At 38.8% G+C, this 19,748-nt stretch overlaps 1 protein-coding gene across 3 annotated transcripts in view; it reads left to right on the top strand.

Annotated features, from left to right (window-relative positions):
- The first annotated feature begins 280 nt into the window (after window positions 1–280).
- The window catches only part of BCKDHB (branched chain keto acid dehydrogenase E1 subunit beta), a 110,627-nt gene continuing 91,159 nt past the window's right edge, over window positions 281–19,748 (top strand). For 2 of the 3 annotated variants that reach the window (XM_053974130.1, XM_053974129.1), the window contains exons 1-3: window positions 324–406; window positions 2,894–2,971; window positions 5,544–5,612. In XM_053974130.1, the coding sequence (XP_053830105.1) occupies window positions 2,908–2,971; window positions 5,544–5,612 (133 nt within the window). In that variant the 5' untranslated portion in view covers window positions 324–406; window positions 2,894–2,907. Of the gene's footprint in view, window positions 407–2,893; window positions 2,972–5,543; window positions 5,613–19,748 lie in introns of all 3 variants that reach the window. The other variant, XM_053974128.1, reaches the window with a different exon arrangement.

Below are 19,748 nucleotides of genomic sequence, written 5' to 3'. Positions count from 1 at the left end.
GCTGCCGCCCTCAGGGCGAGGGCGCGCTGCCGCCCTCAGGGCGAGGGCGCGCTGCCGCCCTCAGGGCGAGGGCGCGCTGCCGCCCTCAGGGCGAGGGCGCGCTGCCGCCCCCCGCGCGCACGCAGCAAACCTCCCTCCCTCCCACTCCTCCACCCACCGCGGAGCCGCCGCTGATTGGCCCGTGCCCCGGCGGCGCTGGCCAATGGGGGGCCGGCCCGGGACCCCGCCTCTTTAGAACGCGCTGCCGGCGGAGGGCCCGGCATGGCGGCGATGGCGGCGGCGGGGCGGGCGCTGCGCGGGGCGCTCCCCGCCGGGCTCTGGGGCCGCCTGGCCCCGCTGCCGGGCGCGCCCCGCCGGACCGCCGCGCACTTCGCTTTCCAGCCGGACCCGGCGCCCAGCGAGTACGGTGAGAGCGCGGCTGGCCGGGGTCCACCCCGCGGGCCGGCCTCAACCTCGCTCTGCCGCCGGGTCCGCCCTGTCACCACTGCCTTCTTGGGGGAGGCCGCCAGCAGCCCCGTCCGGGATGGGACGGAGGCCGGCAGGCAGCTGAACCCGCCGAGGGCCCGGTGGGGCGCTGCGAGTCGGGCCCGGGCGGCGGAGGCATCCGCACGGCCGCGTGAGCCCGCTGTGTCCCCGGCAGTTCCCCCCGGGGCTTTTCCGCAGGAATCCTGCGCTGTGGGTGGGATGCCCTTGTGGGCCGCTGGGGTCCCGGGAGTGCCGCAGGCCCCCTCGCCGGTGGGGTGGGCAAGTGTTTTGGGCTGCCAGAGCTGCGGTAGATGGGCACATCGTGTGCTCACACTCGCCAGGCCATCCTCGGCCCTTGTCCTGTACCAAAAGCTTTTAGCAGTAACTTACTGACTTGACATCTGTCCTGGTTTTTGTGTTGCATGCTTAGGTCATGAGTGTGCTAATAAACCTATGATGAATAAAGACTGCTGTCTGCTGAAACGTTCGAGGTCATCCTCGTGGTCACATGGTTGAGAGTAAGCACAGATAACTTGGAAATGAGCAGCGCATGGCGCTTGACTTTTATTTCTGAGATGCATCCTTGCAAATGGCTAGTGCCGAGTTCTCCTGAAAGAAGCCTGCCAGCTGCAGAACAGCTGTTTCCATCACGTGAACCTGAACCCCGCTATTCTCTAGAAAACTTGTTACTTGGTTGGATACCTTGGTGTTGCATCTTGATCATGACCAACAGAAACAGTTTCTGTTAGTAATAAAGATGTACAGGCGACCAAGGTGCCACATAGTGAAGCTTGTGTATGGCAGGTCCCTGCTTGAGATGATGCAAAGGAGCTCCGGAGTGGCATGCCAGTTATTGCCACTAATTAGTAGAAAATAAATTCCCTGTGAGTTAAAATACACTTCAAAATTCTGTAGAAAAGCAGTGGAAGTGAAATAAAATTATGGCAATACTGCTCCTGATATTGTTGAGATATTGCTTTTCCATCTTCACAGTTCAAATCTAAAAGGAACAGTTAGCTCCCCCTTTCCTCTGTGGGGCTTATATGAAAGCCTGTGTTATAAGCAAGAGAAGCAGGTTAGAACTATCATGGTGATGAGTTTCTGACTGTAGCTTAAGTATTTATATTTAACACATTTTTTTATATCCAATACTGGAAGGATGTTATCTTGTAGAAAAGATAACCTAAGTACTAATGTAGACGGCTGGGGAAAGAGAGAAACAGTTGCCATTCCCGAGCTTTTCTTCTCTTGAATTTGTAAATTTTGTTTGTTAGGGCTTTTGTATAACTGGAACAGTTCCCATAACATTTTCTTTTCCACATTTTCCTCTCCTTGAAGGGCCATGTAAAGTATAACAAGTGAAGTTACCAAGCACAGGAATGTGTAGGAATGCAGCTACTCAGGTGTGGCATGACACAAGTCTTTAACAAAAAATACTAACGTTAATTAATGATTTAGAAGAAAGGGAAGCTGAATGTTTGTTGAGAGGTACTGTAACTACTGGGAAAAGAATGTAGTTCACCTTTCTGAATTCTAACACCTGTTAGTTTGTGTGGGATCTTCATCTAATCATCTTATTTATTTAGTTAGTTTTACACACTGTGTGTGCTGGAGGTAGCATTCTCCTGGACTGTGGATTCTAGTCATGGCTTAAGAGGTTTTGCCAGTTAAAGAGCTACCAAATGTCTGCCAAGCAATTTCTTACTTACTTGGTTTCTTTTAAGAATTATTTTATTTACTTGAAGAATCTGAATTGGTCACAGTAGTGAGGACTAACTACTGTTTTGGTCCATCTTTGCTTTCAGGTGTCCTTGTTTTTCCCAAAAGTGCTGGAATGATGAAGGGCATTCTGGTAGCCTTGTTCTGAATTAAACAGCTTGCTTTACTTCAGCACCAAGTTTCTTGGTTTGAAGTATGGATTTAAGCTTCAGACACTTACTAACTGCAGTGCAGAGAGCAGGCCAGTGGTCTAGAAAATTTCTGATAATAATAGATGTCTGTAAATGGGAAAGGCTGGAGCTTAAAAAATGTGATTAAAGAATGATAAAGTAAATGTCAGTGAATTTTAAGGGTGGGGTGGGGGGGAGATCCCAGTCCTCAAAACAATAGGTTGGTTTCTTCCTTTGAAAAGGAAGGCATTCTTCCCAGTGCTTGACTGAGCTTTGCAAAGCTGCATTTGCTCTAGGCAAGAGCATAATTTTTTGGAAAAAAAATGGAAATGGAATTATAGTCCTTGGGAAGTCCAAGTATACAATGCTCAATCCCATCTATCCCATAATTTAAGTTTATTCAACAAATGAATCTTGGATATTCCTAACAGGGATCTTGTTTTTGATGGTTAAGTTTTTAGACATGTTTGCACCAGTGTTTTCTAATGTACTTTGTGTTTTGAACCAAATTAAATTGCGGAATGATCACTTTCACACAGGGCAAACTCAGAAGATGAATCTCTTCCAATCCATAACAAGTGCCTTGGACAATGCTTTAGCCAAAGATCCAACTGCAGGTACCTTATACTTGTTAATGTATTTTGCTTTATATAAGTTATGTTTTGGTTTGACTATCTATGTACAATACTTATTGTATTTCTCATGGCCTGTAAAGTTTTCTAAAGAGTTATTACTACACTTCGATCTCAAATCTTAAACATGTGTTGCGTTAACAGATTGCTAATGGATTATATGGTCTAAAATGCAGTTGTTTCTTCTGTATTAACTCTGTGTATTTCACTTGAAAGTGAGAACAGAAGATACATTCTTTAACATGTTTAAAGTATTACTGATGAGAACTGTCCTTGAGGGCAGCTGGAGTCCCACTAGTAGGAGTTTTAAAAATGTAAACATTATTTTTACATTTCTTAAACTTTCTGTTCCCTAAAACCGGTATTTTTTTAGAGACCATATATTCCTTGCTCTGTACATTCTGCTTTCTTCCCTGCCCTCCAAAATTAATTTATAGCTTTACTTATTTCTGTTCATTGTTATGCATAAGCAGTGTAAGATTTGCTAGGCTTTTGTGGTCTGGATAACCCATGACTTGGAAGATGCTACTTCATTATACCAGGATTTAAAAGGCTTATTGTAAACTATTGCACAAAACTATTTACTCCACTTTTAATTCTTATATATAACAGGAGGCCTTTTGCTTCTGTTGTCCTAACAAAGGCATGATGGTGGCCATTCAGAGATGCTTCATGCCATGAACACAGCTGCTAAGGCTGCATCATCTTGTGTAATTTTGGGTTTTCTTTTTAGTTTGTTAGTAGCCCTTTTTGGCACTGCTTGAATCACTGCTCAACCTAAAGTTTGACTAATTGTCTAATCTGTTGGGACAAATTCCGTCTTGTCTGTCCAGTACTATGCCTGTGTACATTCCCTCTCAATCTCAGCTGTTTTATATGCACCTCAATTAGATTAAATTTACACAACTGAGGGTAAATTAGGGCCAGGAACAGATTTCATTACCATTTCTGTAGAATCAGACATATAAAAGCAAGTAGAATGTTGGTCCATCAGGAGCCTAGACTCATATATAATCTTGAGCCTTTAGAGAACCAGTTGCTCTAAGGTTTCAGTCTTGCTCCTCAGCTTTGGAGGGCTTAGTCTTTGTAAAGCCCTTTGCAAGACAGTGTTGGAGTTCTACAGTCCAGATGTGAGTTCTCAGAATCACTGCACTTACTGAATTAATTAGGACTTTTCACAATGGAAAACATGTCCTTCATATGTTTTTAGTTGTATGGGAATTGAGCAATTGTTGTTTAAGTGTGGAAATCCTCATACTTGTGTTGATGAGATTTAGAATGTCTCCAGGAAAATACATTTCAGTGGCTGAATTGAATGAGTAAATCCATTCAAGTTTGTGGATACCAGCATTAAATGGGAAGATTTTTTGTAGATGCCAGCTGGCTCAAAAATAAGGAGCCATATGGTAACAAAAAGAACTTGCAAAGATTTTAAGTACATAAAACCCCACCAAATTATTGTTAAAAATTAGAGAAGTGATTTAGGGACATAGTTCAATCATACATTCCATGAGTGCATTCATTTTACATCTTTATAGAATTTATTTTTCTTTAGGTGGTGTCACTGATGTGATTAGCACAAGTATGCTAATCCCTTTTAGTGATACCAATCAGAAATTTATTTTATTTAATTAAGAACAGTATTTGAAAGGCAAGAAAGTTAACTTATTATTTTTGTGTCCTTTAGAATATAGAGAATACTGAAGAATTGTAGAATAATCAGAACTGACCCTGGTTCATGCAGACAGCTATTGGCGATATTGTTGCATATCTTACATGCTTAAAAATTTGAAATGGGCAATAGTTGTTTCTGTGAAACAGATAACAAAATTGTTCTAAGAAAATTAGACATAACCATCCCCTAAATTCAAAGAAAAAACCACAGATTAGTTGATATGAAGCTAAGTTTTAAAGGCAAATACTTTTAGTGATAAAATTTTATTGACTACAAGAATAGTAGTGTTAAATACTGAGAACTGTCCTAGTTATTAAATAGTCATCTTTTCTTTAGAGGAGTTCCTTTGAAATTACTCTTCAGGGGTCTGGCAAGTATGTTTGGAGAAGACTTGACATTTCATATTGGACTGACATTTTGAAAAATCTTCAATTTGATGGTTTTCAAAACATTATATTTATTGAAATCTGTGGATGGAGAATGAAAATGGTTACCAGTTGAAGCAGAAGGCTTAATTTCAATGACTCATTTGTGACTGAGTGTAATTGCTTTTGTAATTTTACTCATTTAGTTTGAGACACTATGTTACTATAGGATATTTCAAAAAAGTAAATAGCTAATGAAAGCCTAACAGAATAATTTTCATGAATTCTGTTTTGAGACAGCTGTGTTAGTGTTCTGATTCCTCATTAACCTTGATTCTGCATTTGTTATAGTCAGGCTGTGCATGAGAAATGCTTAGATCTAGATAAATCTTGAAGTGAAATGAAATGTTCTGAGTTACTTTTGTTAGTGTCTCATATAAAAGCCTTTGAAACACGATTGTTTAAAAGTAAGATGCGTTGGAGTAATGTTAGCCTCCCCTACTGTTCTTATTTCCAGTTGTATTTGGTGAAGATGTGGCCTTTGGTGGAGTCTTCAGATGTACAGTTGGCTTGCGAGACAAGTATGGTAAGTTTATGTAATTTATAAATGGCATCAGTTTCATATTAACATCTCTGCTTTTTTTTTACCCATTTTGCTGTGAGAAGTGTTACTGGAATGCTAAAAAAAGGTAAAATCAGTGTTTCATGTGTGCAGGCTAATTAGTGTAGATCATTTTATAGGTCTTGGAAACTGGTTGTGGAGACAGTAACATGAAACAGCTTTTAATTTGGCAATTGCTGCTCCCCCACTGGGCTATTACAGACAAGAAGAGGTTATAACACATTAAGTTTCAGCAGCTTACTTTCTTCAAGGCACAGAGATGACTTGGACCTTTTGCAGCAAGTGATTAAATGTATTTAATGATAATAAAGATGTGTTACAACCATCTTGGAGAACAAACTTCCACCTTTTTATGAGTAAATTAAAAAAGGGAGAGGACAAAGACTATACTTCTTAGAAGTTTCAGAAGCACAACCATATTTTGTTGTCTTGCTTCTCTGCTTCAATTATTTTGTAGGTGTTCTCTTGCTCTCTAGCTTACATATTAATGTTCAAATAATTAGCATATAACTTCTGTTAGCCATGATCTTTAGTGCTGCTTGTTGAGACTAAGTTACATTTCTGTAACTGGTGTGATGTGTTGACTGTGTGTACTAGACTCCATGTGAAAACCAGGCCTCGGAGACAGCAACCAGTTGCTGGAAACACAGGCAACAGATGTTACTTGGGAAGTAAGTAACAGAGATTTTTGAGGAAGCTATGATGTGACTTCAGGAATATTTGGAAAGAACTCCTTTAAAATATGAGAGGGAACATGAGAATTGTACTTATATGAAGTACAGTTGTATTTATATGAACATTGAACAAGGACTTATGAAACTAGAATTGCTATTTGCTCAAAAAGGGTAGTGACCTCTTCAGGGTGAATAAGAGGATAGGTTTTATGAGAAAAAACTAAGAAGTGCTCTTGTTTCAGGTGATTGTAAAGTAAAGTGGGTAAGTATATAAAGTGCTGGTGAGATCAGATTGACAAGGTAGGAAGCTGTCTCTCTGCATTCATTCAGACTGTTGTAAAGATCATACTTGCTAGAGGAAAAGTGTGTCAGCTAGAAGAGAAGGAAAATTTTGAAAAGCTTTTTGCTGTTTTCCTACATTAATAAAAAGTTTGTTTTACAGATTCTGGTGTTTAGGTCTAAGTGAAAAGTGAACTGAAGGTGTCAATAGTGATTGAGAGAGAAGGAGGTGGAGAAGGCATGACTTGATGTGGTGGTTTGACCTTGGCTGGAGGCTAGTATCTACCAAAGCTGCTCCAGCACTCCCCTCAAGTGGATGCAGGGGAGGAAATGTGATGAGAGGCTCTTGAGTTGATACAAGGATATGGAGAGGTCGCAAGCTGATTACTGCCATGGGCAAAATGGACTTGACTTACAGAAATCGGTTGGATTTATTATCAATCAAAATCAGAGCAGGATAATGATAAGTAAAACTCATCTTAAAAACACATTCTCTGTACCCCTCCCTCCTTTCTGTGCTTAACTTCACTCTTGATTCTCTGCCTCCTCCTCCCACCCAGTGTCACATGAAGACAGAGAATTGGAGTTTTGGCCAGTTCCTCACTTGTTTCTGCCATTGCTTCTTCCTCATGGAGAGGAGTCCTTTCCCTGCTGCAGCATGGACTTCCTCCCATGGGAGACAGTTCTCCATAAATGTCTCCAGCATGACTCCTTCCCCTGGGCTGCAGTTCTTCATGAACTGCTCCAGTGTGGGCCCTTTCCACAAGGTGCAGTCCTTCAGGAACAGGCTGCTCCAGCATGGGTCCCACATGGGGTCACAAACTGCCAGCAAAGCTACTCCAATGTGAACTCCTCTCTCCACAGGTCCTGCCACGAGCCTGCTTCAGTGCAGGTTTCCCATGGGATTACAACTTTTTTTTTTTTTTTTTGACATCCACCTGTTCTGACATGGTTCCTTGAGGGGCTGCAGGTGGATCTCTGCTCCCCCATGGACCTCCATGGGCTTCACTGGCAGTCTGTGCCATAACTTTGTTTCCTTCTTTAATATATTGTCACAGAGGCATTACTGACCTTGCTGGTGGGCTCATCCTTGGCCAGAGGTGGGTCTGTCCTGAAGCTGACTGACATTGGCTGTGTTGGACATAAGGGAGATTTCTGACAGTTTCTCACAGAAGCCACCCCTGTAGCTCCTTCCCCTTCTATCAAAACCTAGCCATACAAACCCAATACACAGGAAAATAAAAGTTCTTTATGATGCTGCAGAGGTGCCCATAAGTAAATGAAAGACAGTATCTGAATTACAAGTTTGAACAGGAAGAGAGTCTGAAGATAAGGTCCTGAATTTAGGACTCATTTACAGAATGGGAATTCAGTTTTGTAAGGCAGATAAGAGGACATGAGTAACTCAGCTTCTTTCTTCATTGATAGTGAAATTCAGTAGAAAACAAGCAGTGGCTGAAGAGGGAATGGCAAAGATGAACTGAAGGATGTACTGAAAATATAGTTACAATGCTGAGGAGAAGCAGAAAAGACTGAAAGTGCAAAAAACTGAAAGAATACAGTGTTTTGAGGGATGTGTCTGCCTATCAGTGCAGTTTCAGAGATTAAATAAATTCTAGATGTAATGCTTGTTCTATGAAAAGGCTGGACTCCCTGTAAAATAAGGAGGAATTCCAGATGGAAGTGACAACCAACCAACCTGATGAATCTTATGAGGAAGATTACATACACTTAGTCATTCTTTCCCCATCCCCCTCCTGAATTTACCATCAAATTATAATAGGTGATGCAAGTAATATATTATGAAATTGTTTCTATATGTTGATATAAAATATGAAAGAATGAATGGTTTTTTTTTCTCCTCTCCTGGAAGAGAGAGGCTGATTTTTGTTCCATTTGTTTAGTTTCTTTTTCCTTGTAGATAACTAAAATCACTAGGTGGCAGTCTGTGCCTGTAAGTTGTTATTTTGATACAAACTGATAGTTCATTTTTAAGCACTTTTATAGAGGTCAAGGTCTAAATATAATCTAATATTGTAGTAGGAAGAACTTAATATAGTAATACTCAGTAGTAGTATTATAGAGATGTTGGTTGGTGTCCAGAATGTTACTGAAGTCTCTCTGGAGAGACAGAAAAGAAATTTGCTTTTAGAATAAATTGGTCATTAAATATAAAAGCTGCTTATTTTTTTTTCCAGTGGAGTGTCACATTGTATAAACATAGCCAGAGGCTTGTACTAGTAAGTGAAGTCTGACTTTTTAAGGAAATAAATGCAACCTTTTGATCAGATGAATTTTTAATGTGCTACCAGGAATTATGTTTAAAAATATTCAATTAAGGAATTGTATGTAAATACAGTTTGTGGAAGTTTAATTTTCATGATAGTATGACTAAAGATAGTATGTTTGTTCCTATACATCTTATGTCAAGGTCTGAAATACATTATTCCAGTTTTCTGGCATTGAGTTGAATGTTTAAAAATCTGTTGCAGTATAATTCTGAAAATGAGTAGACTTTCTGAAATATTTATGCAGAGTGCTCCTTTCAGATAAGGGAGATAAGTGTTGTGCAGTTTTTTCCTTTGTCCCCTCTCTCTGGTCTTGTACACTGGAAGGCATATTCATGTTTCATTTCTTATCTTCCTCCCCATCACCCTCTGTCAGGTTTTTGATTGTCACTGTTTTGCAGAAGTTACATCCTCTAACCTCTAGAGTATCTTTATTGAGATAAGCAATGCCTGCTGTTCCATAGTCCTGCACTTGGGAGGTGTTTCCTGTTAGAACAGTGTGATGTAAGCTGCCTACTGTATTTCTATAGCCTAGGTAATGTGTGCAAACATTTTTTTTTTTTTTTTAAGGGAAGTACATTATTATTCCAATCCTTCAGAGAAAATGCTGTCCATTTGTCCTTGAGTCTGCAAATAGATTTGAAACAACAATCTTGGAATGGGAGTATATATCCTGTTGCTCTGCCTGAAGTGTGAAATAAAGTTGCAACATGTAAAGATCAGTATCATCCCCATGACAGAAATACAGAGATCAGAGGTAGGAATTAGATGATAGGAGGTAAAGAAATAGGAGGAAAAAACAGAGGTAAAAACAAGGTAAAAATGGAGAAAGTTGACAGAAGTGAAGACTGAGAAACAAGAATAGCAGAAATAGTGATGACAAGGGATGTAACTCAGAAGAATGCTAGGGCAGGTGTTTTTTGTGTAACTCAGAAAAAAAAAAAAAAGACCTCTCTAGCCTACTGCGGCCAAGAAATTAAAATTATATAAACAGGGTGAAGTATATATATATATATATATATATAATACTTTCCTTGAATGTTCTTTCTGCCACCTACAGCTTGAGGGCCTCTGTGGTGATTTTTCTTTCATACCATTCTGGCCTGCACTTGAAGGGAGAATCTAGTGTGCACTTGCTGCTATGTCAAAAGATTGTCCTTGGTGAGGGTAAGGATCAGGAGCTTTCTGACTATTTCAGAGCTTGATATTTTGAGAATGTGGAATAGGATCAGTCCTTGAGAGTCCAACAGAAGAAAGGTGAGCTTGGCAGGTCTTTTCCCATAGCAGTGCTTGAGTAGGGGCTGACTTTTTTTGGGTGTATATGTTCACTTTTAAAGATGAAGTTTGCAAACCTTTTGAGGTTTCGCTATTCCCTATTGCACAGCAACCTGCAATTCCTTGTCATGGAATGTCCTTCTGTTTGCCATCAAGGGAGTCTAGGTGACTGTGTAAGTTAGATTCCCAGTATTTGCAGGCCTGAATAGATTGTTCTCTAAGTTTTTGAGCTATTGAAAATTATTTTTGACTGAAAGAATAGTGTAAATGAGTCTTTTAGTTTCCAATAGGGAATTCCTGAATAATGCCATTTTAATTCCCTTGCAACTATTTTCAAATGCAGGTAGAATGTGAATACTTTGAATGGGAGTTTTTATTTCAAAGATTCTGTCAGTTCCAAGAGGATGTCACTGTGCTATCTCCTACCAGAAGCAAATACTTGCCCAGGGTATAAGAGAATTGGCCTAATGTTGTCCCTCAGGAGTTCTGAACTTACTCCACAAAGAGTTGACTGAGATACCAAAGCTGATCTTTGTGGAGATGCAGCAGAAATGCTTTTTTCAGCAGTTTGTCTTTTGAATTGTTTTGGAATGAATTTGTCTTTTGCTCATGTGATTAATATGTCACTGTTTGGGATCCTCTGTGTGATCGCAGAGTGAACAAGAGGAAGATAGGTTTCTTCCTTTCTGGATTAACGCCCCATCACTGACTGGAGCGTTTTGACTCATGGCTTTTAATTTTTTTATCTGTTCTGTTTGGTCTCTGTTATTGCTGTTCCCCTCTTTTTGTGTGTCAGTGCACACAGAGATGTACTGCCCACAGCAACTTATGATACCCTCAAACACAATTAGAACAAAGTGCTTTTCCCAAGGTTTCTGTGTAACATTGCTGAAATGTTCTAGAGGGATGCTTGCTGCCTTTATTAGCAGTGCAGTGTTGACTGTCAGTTTGTGGCCTGACTTAGTCCTCAAGTTTTTTTCTAATCTACTGCTGTGCAGCCACTAATTGATTTTTTGCTGGGTGGATGCTTGATCAAATGAAACTCAAATCAGAACAGCTTGTGTCACTCCTATATGTACGTAGGATAAAACAAAATCAATCTCAGATCATTTCCTCTTAGGTAATACTGAGGTACACACGTGGCCAGAGACATTAATACATGCAGAGAGTAGTAAATGTGTACTAAGTAGCTTCATTTTTCTTTCTCCTTACTCATTTTACCATTTTGTCATGTAGAGTGGAAGGGGAATGCACAAATAACTTGCAATTTAATTCTCTTTTTTGCCTAATATTTTCAAGCTTATAGGATTGTTTTATATATAATCCTTCATGTTTATTATTATTATTATTATTATTGTTATTAATTATTATTATTATTATTATTATCATCATCATTATTTTGATACAGCTAGGAGTGCAAATATAGTTGCTAGGATTATTTTCTTCCAAACCATATTTTAAAAAAGGTGTGATAGATGGGGAGCAGATTGTAAGTAGTAATTTCTGTCTCTTCAGTCAGTTCAGGATATTTTCTTGCAAATTGATAAATCACAGGCAAAAAAGGAACATCAAGAGAAGAGGTAACACTTGTATTGAGTCATGTGAGAATAGGGAGAGTTGAATCAGAAATTTCCCCTGTGGCCAATTTCAAACTCAGCAAAAAGCGAATGACTGAACTACATAAGAAACAACAGTTGTAGCTGTGAAAGAAAATAATATCCTTATGTTCCTTATGTCAGGATGACCTAACCACATTAGCAATCAGCTGGATGCTTTAAAAATGATTTTATTTATCACTTCCATATTTGTTTTTCTTTCCTTTCTGTCTGCCTTACAAAATTTTCTCTCTGAAGCAAAGGGTATGTTTTGGGACAGATCAGCTGGCAAAGGCTGTTTTTAGCCTTCAGTGGTGAAGTTTCTCTGGTTTTCCTATACACATGGTCCCAGTGCAGGACTATTGTTATGATTTGAAGCTTTTCTTTATTGATCAGTTTCTCTGAACTCTGGTTGCTACAGCATGAGGATATAGGGCATTCAAAACCGGATACTTTTACTCTTGTGCTTTACTGAGTAAAACGTGGTTGCTTACAGCTCTCTGTTGTTACATCCCATGATAATGCTAGCTTGTCTTGCAGCAATAATGTTTATTTACAATACTTGATCCACTATAATCCCTGGTTGTTATTCTGTAGATCTTGTGTCTAAGGTGTAAACACTTGTGTGAGTTTTCAGGGAACACTTCATTCTCAGTAAATGTATCATTTATTCATAGTCCAGTAAACTAATTCATGAATCTTTGTTTATTTGACCAGGATATGGCTGTACCTAGCTATGCCCAAGGGACACCAGCTTTTCTAAAAAATAGTAGTCATCATTTGAAGATAAGTATTTACTTGAGCAAAATATTATTCTATGAGCTTTAGCTGTAAAAAACTGAAAGCAAGTTCTGTGTTTTAAGTGAAAGCCTATAGAGGAAAACATGGGTGGGAAGATAGAGTTGTCCCCATGTTGTTATGGTATTTGGTGAAGGTTGTTGGCTGAAGTTTGGATGTGCTTGCAAAAACTGCTTAATGTCCTGAAATGATGGGAGAAGCTTTTGAAGCTGAGCTAATAGAAGTGGATATAGTATAGGGTTGTTTTTAAAAAAATTCTGATAGTTTGCCTCCAAAATACATAAAATAATTTAAAATGTTTATATCGTAAATATTTTTGTTGGTGATTTCAGGACATTTTTTATTGTGTAGACTACACTTAATGTTAGTGGTAAGGGAGCAGATATCTGTCAGTGGAGATCCTGGGTTGTTCTGGTTGTTCTTGTGGTCCCAAATATTACAGTGCAAAGGTAAGAAGTACAAGAACACAATTTGGATGGGCTGTAATGCAATATAGTAAGGCAGTGTGTTCTGCCTCCCAAAAGCTACTAGTAGCTAGGTCTTAATTCAACAGATGGGAAGACACTCTGAGGTTTTTATGTGGAATTTTGAATCAATAATCATGGTGTCTTTCACATTCTTTTAGAATATAACCACAGGCTATTATTATGAGGAGGAGGAAAAACTCAGCTTAAAATACCATAAGTGTTAGGGCTTTACTGTATAAGCAGATAGAAAAATGTTATCTTGATGCTTCAAAAAGAGACTGCAAGCTTGCTGGAGAAACATGGTGCTTCTTTGGCATAAGTCTTGGTCCTTCCTAAAACATTGCATGTGGTAGAAGGAAAGAATTCAGAATTTTTGACATCATGGACATAAGCTAAGGGTGGAACATTTTATTCAGAGTTCAAAATGACTACTTGTGTGTAGATTGAGTAAAACCTAAATAGCCTGGGGTTTGGTTATTGTCATTTCTTTGTGCATAGATTTAAGTGGAGAATTCTGCAGCATGCTTGCCTGGTTCTTCCAGAACAGTTTGGCAAGACCTGGATTTGTTCTGATTTATATAAATGTCTTTGAACAGTAACATCTGGAGAATGTGTTCCGGACTCATTACACAATAGTACATTTTGTTCATTTTTGTCTTAAATTGCCAATTCTTTTTTGAAGATTTACAGTTAGAAAAAGAAGAAAAGTTGGTAAAATTTAGTATGTCCTTTCTACATCTTTTGTATCTGTGGGATAATGATATAAATCAGTCACTGTCAGAGCTACATAGCTTTTATTTTAGTTTTTTTTTTTTTTTCTTTTCTTTTTAATTGTTCTGATAGCGTGCCTGGTGTGAAAACTGTATTTTATTTATTTGGGGCTTGCTGATATTTATTATGTTTCTTTTCCTATGTTGTAAACCTGTTTCAGGGAAAGATAAGGAATGCATTTTTTAATATATAACTTGATGCTCAGTGCAGAGTAAAAAGAGAAAGCTGTTCTCACATGTTTAAGATATTTCAAGATACATTGCTGGGTAAAAAAGTATGTGCTGCTGAACTTCATAAAAATGGAATTTTCCACTTCAGAAAATACATGCAGCGAATCATGTAAAAACAATATTTTGATAATATAATGTCAAGAAGGATGAAACTATGTATTAAAGACCCAAGATGGAATTGATGAGCATAACTAGTCTTTGCAGTCTGTATTAATACAGGTCTGCAAGCACATTTTGTGTACCTTCTTTTAGACATCTCTATGCCTTTGCAATTCCTTAGGTGGAATTAAGTGATTCTCAATTTCTTTTGTTAGTCCTGTGATTCCCTCTGTTTCATTTTTATGTTTATTTGTCCCACTCATCAACTGGGGTTAATTCCATATGTCTGCTGTTTTTTCTACTCTGAGTTTGGTGGTAAGAGGGTGGTAATTCCAATTTAAGAAGGTTCTGCAGGCTTTATTACAGGGAATAAAACTCTCAGAGTTTTCTTGGAAGTAATTTGCTTGAAGCCTAAAAGGGTGAAAAAAATCAAGACTAGTATCCAAGTTTGGGAATTGTTTAAGCAGATTTGCAGCAGAAGCACTTTGAGGTGCAGGTTAATCTTATTTTGACTTGATTCAGAGCCATCTTCCAGTGACCAGGTTGGTATAACATGCTAGTCATTTATTATAAAAGATCTCTTTTTTATTTGCAGAAACATTAAATCCTCAAAACCTGGCACAGGGTTTTCACACTTAGATGGAAGCACCAAGTATAGACTAATTTATTAAATTTTCTCTTGCACATGCTTTGCATTATAAAGGGGCAGGCATGGTTACCAGTGAGATTTGTGAGGTGGTTTTCATTACTGCAGGTTACTAGTCATTGAGCTCTTTGCTCCTTAGTACTTCTACAGCAGCATGAAATCCTTGCTGTTGTGTTGAGAATACTTACTTCACAATTCCAGGTAGAGCCAGCATGCTTTCACATTTACTATAAAATACATCTACACTACTGATACTGAGGAATGTGAGACAGGGTAATGTGTATTTGACATTTTTGCCTACTCTGTGATTTCTCATCCAGATGGTGTATGCAGCTTATTACAGCAGAATTTTCATTAACAGGTTGCAATACTTAGCTTTGACAACTGTTCTGTGTTTCCTGTTGGATCTCTGTCATGTCATGTCATGTTGCAGAGGATGTGAAAATGCATAGAACTGACCTAAGCCTTGTAATTTAAGCTGGTATGTTGTCCTCTGCTTATACCCACATATAAGTATTTGGTAGATATCAATTTTGGGGCATATTTTTGGAAGTAAGCACTCGGTCATCTGGCATAGCTTCTCATGTCAAACTGTATGTCAGTTAGGCTTTTCTGCACGTGTGCTTCTCACGCAGCAAAAGTTTTTTGTAGTTGACAAAGGAATGTTGTTAATCATAGCTGGAGGAATATTTGTACAGTTAGGCATTGCTCTTTTTTTATTTAGGCTGCAACTGGATGTATGAGCCAGATTATGAGAAAGATATCAGTGTGGAGTGGGCAGCCCGCATGAATGTTTAAACTAGCAGTTCCAGCTCAAAGTGTTCTCAACAAGTCATTCTCTTACTCAACATGATGTGTTTTTCTTCCAAGAGCTCATTAGATCACAGCTACTCTTTCTCCAAGAGTCCCTTAGAAAAGTAAAAAGAAATTCTGGTGAGGAAATCTGCCACTGAGATATGAGCTTCTTCTTAAATTTTTTCCTAAGAGTGTGGGTCTGAATGAGTACTATTTTATCAATGTCATGAATTGCTTCCGTGAACAGGACAGGTGAAAAGGACAGGCATAAAAAGTTCTGGCATGTAGCCCTGCTTGGGGCTGTTAACAAACCATAGAGAGTTGTAAGGAGAAGACCTTGAAAGTCATCTGTTTCAAACCAGTCAGTACTCAACATAGTTGAGTTTAGTTTGCCTGTGGTCTTGTCCAGGTGAGTTTTGAACATGTCCAAGGCAGGAGCTTCTACAACCTCTTGGGACAGCTTATTCCACCATGTGACTACTGTCACAGTGAGGATTTTTTTCTTTATTATAATTAGTTTACTTTTTTGCATCATTCATTCGCTTGACACTGTGTACCTGAAAAGAATTTGCTCTTCCCCCTGTTCATACTGCTTGGCTGCTCTTCCATTGTGGGAGGATTAAATGACTTGCAAGATTACCAGCATTCAAAGCTAAAGCCAAAGCTTTGCATTAACCTCCCCCAACTCCTCCCACTTCTTCCCTGAGAAAGGGAGAGAATTGCATAGGATATTTTAATATTTTCGTTTTATTCTTTAGCTTCGGTGGCTGCTAGTTTGTCACAAATGACAGGAAATCTGAACTGGGGTAGAGGGCTAAAAATGAAATCACTCTTTGCTTTAGGAAGGCAGAGGTATCTCTGGAGTTTTTCTGGGTCTTCTTTAATCCAAAATTCTGTGGGCCTGACAAAGGCATTATTACTGTTATATTCATGCTGTGAACTTTCAGAATTTACTAAGTTTTAGTAGAAAGTTTTCCTTCCAAACCTGAAATTTAGTAACTGTGCAGATTATAAGAATTTCTGTCTATGGTAACCTTTTCTTTGTACTTCAGCAGTTCTCCTGACTGCAACTATTTATAGTCTATGAGAGTGAGGGTTAAATGGAAATGCAGTAAACAGGCTTTTCTCCTGAGGGAATCTTGTGGGAGAGGAGGTAAAAGTGTAGTTGTGGTCTAATAAGCTCTTAGAAGAAAAATGCTTCATCTTAGGTCAAAGAATGACTTGTTAAGAACACTTTGAGCTAGAACTACTAGTTCAATTCATGTTTCTTCAAATGTATGATTTAGTAACTTGGGGAGACTTAAAAGGAAAATATATCTCTCAGCTGTTCCTAATTTCCAAATTACTTGAAGTGCTTTTCTAAAGTGTTGAATATGTCAGCAGCATATATGATAAACTGGTGAAGAATTCCTGTTCTTACCAGTTACCAGGCAGAACATGTGTCCTTTACTTTGGGCAACGCAGTGGTGACAAGTAGTTCAGAAGAATGCATTTTTTGGTGGGATTTTCTTATTTTGCCCCAAATAATGAAGCATAATTAGGACTCCTGTGAACAAGTGAAACCAAGTAAGAAAGACTTATCTGTCATTTAATCTTTAAAACTTCTGTCTAAAAACTTCTGTCTAAAACTAGAATAGGAAGTCAGCTACTTTGTTGCAAAATAGAGCATGATAGTGGATTTTGCAGCAGCAAAATAGGAAGAAGCTAATTTAGATTAGTGCACGCAAATCTCATTTCTGACCCTGTTGTCAGTTGCTCACAGATTTTGGCAGTAGGTTTTTTTTACAAACTTTTGTATCTTACTGCCATAATGTGACATTTTGGAATATTTATGGAAAATATGATGGGAATGTGATGTACTTAGTTGCTAAATAATCAAAAATTGAATGACTTTTTAATTCAAGGTAACTAAATGTTGAAATTGTTTTGAAGGCATAGGTGGCGTATACACAGTGTGTGTGGATGCACGTATTTCTCCTATTAACAGACCAACTCACTGCACTTGACTTGAGACTTTACACTGGTTTGACTGAGGGCTGAGACCTTGTCACTCAGCCCTGGGGCTGGCTGAGTTATGCCAGAGGCATGGCTGGGTCCTTGAAGCCTGTTATGAATGTTTGGGCACACACAAATGTTCCTGGCTTTTGCAGGAAACAGGGTTGGGGAAGAACAGGAGAGGAGTATAGCTAAATTCTGTAAGTTGTTATTCTATGTACAGTAGGTAAAAGTCACCTTCAGAAGTTAAAAGCTACTTGCATGTGAAATCCTTTTCATTTGATATAACCACTTTTCATCAGTTAGGTGAAATAATGTGTTGTAACATGGATAGCTCTGGGAAAAGCAGCTTTTTAAACAACGCAGCATGTTAGTGTGCAAGGTTTCAAGACTGAGAGTTAAGCCATCTCTGTGTCAGTGAGCCTGAAGCCCTGCTTTGGACAAGTAGCTTTGAAATGTCTATATTCAGGTGTAAAGTTAATGTATATTTACTGGTATTCCCTTTAGGGCCTATTTTTTTAAAGCTGGAGAACCGTGACTGGGTTATCAGTAGAAAAAATGGTAGAACAAAATTATTAAAATGAATAAGTTAGTATAACTACTTTTTGTTAACCCAGGAGTTCCAAAAGAGCTGAGTAAATTTACTTACTGTTTGGCTTGCCCTCTTGTACAGTATCAGAGAAATGGAAGACTACAAGTGTCACCAGTTGTAAAATGGGGCTTAAAAGGGTTGGTGGGACCAAGAAGCTTAAATGTTGGATAGATTGTGTTAATTATTTTAAGAAATAAAGTTAGTAGACTGATGTAGAAGTACATCTATGAAAAATCCTACATATTTTAAGTTTAAAAAAGGTCTTTAAAGGCAGGACTGATTGGAAATCAGTAATTCCTGTTTGAATTTTCTACACAAAGTCCCTGGTGAGTACCCAAAAAGCTCATCTTTTCTTTCCCGTCCTCTCTGCGTGTGCAGCCTGACTGCTTCGGTTGAACTCCTAATATATTTAGCTTCTTAAACTTTTCTATTTGACTTCTTATGGGTGTTTTAAATGGAAGTTAGTGAGATCATTGGGACAAATAAAATGCTGTCCATATATATTGTTAATACTGCTCAGTACTGACATCTTTTAGGATGCATTATGCATTTTTTTAATGCCAGTGATGTAGAAGTATTTTGAAAACAAAGCACAGTTCTCTTTTGGCTAAATCACCAGCAGTACTCCTTAAACCACCCAAATGGTCCAGGGTGGACTCATGCAGAATGATATGAAATTACTCAGAGTTGGAGCATTGGGTGGTGTGTTAACATTATAAGAGATTTAATATTGTTTGAATATCTCATTTTTGAAGTTAAATTAAGACAGGAACATGACTTGTTGCAGTTACTGAATCCTGAAATATTTTCTTCCTGATGGCTTGGAACAAATAAAGATGAAGCAGCCAAAACATTAATGCACAATAATCGACTACGAATGTTTGTAAACATGTTCTGTTAGGTTGCTATGAAACTCTTTATTCTTGGCGAACAAGGAGATGACTATGAGACTGCCTTAAAGCTTTTGTCTCTTACACAAAGGGTCAGTGGTAATTTGAACAATCATGGGGTACTCTTTGTTCTGAAAATCACAAAGATCACTCATTTTTTATTTAAGTCTAATTGAACTGAATATTGCTTTGTTCTTTAATGTTTGTTCTTCATAATTTCAGATTTTCCTTGTTAGGGAAGACTTCTAGAGTGTTTTTTTCCTTCCTTAACATGCATCTAGTCTTACTCCTGAGTTGTTGGGATGGAGAGATGAGAAGAATCATCCTTTTTTTTTCACGTAACCCTCCCTGTTTGCCATGTTGCTTCCTTCAGTAGCTGGCAAAGGGCACTGACCTGTTCAGATGGCTGAAACCAGGGATGTTTATAAAGCCAGGCAGGTTAATTGAAATGCACACCAGTGTAACATCTTCCTGCAGAGGCTGACGCACCTGGCTCCAGAAAATGCAGAGGTGCTACTTTCACCTGGGCTGACAAGTCAGCTCCTTGAGTTGGTGTTAGTTTGTTTTGAGCTGTGTGGCTGACGCAAATCATAGAAGAACACATTTTAGGAAGTGTTTCTTTGTTGGTAAGGAAATGAAATATGGAAACACAAGGTATCTCTGGGTTGTTTGTGTGCTTCAGTCAGATTTCAGCTGAAATCTGACT

This window comes from Vidua macroura, chromosome 3 (assembly GCF_024509145.1).
Source record: "Vidua macroura isolate BioBank_ID:100142 chromosome 3, ASM2450914v1, whole genome shotgun sequence".
Lineage (NCBI taxonomy): Eukaryota > Metazoa > Chordata > Aves > Passeriformes > Viduidae > Vidua > Vidua macroura.
This window is presented reverse-complemented; position numbering and strand designations above follow the sequence as displayed.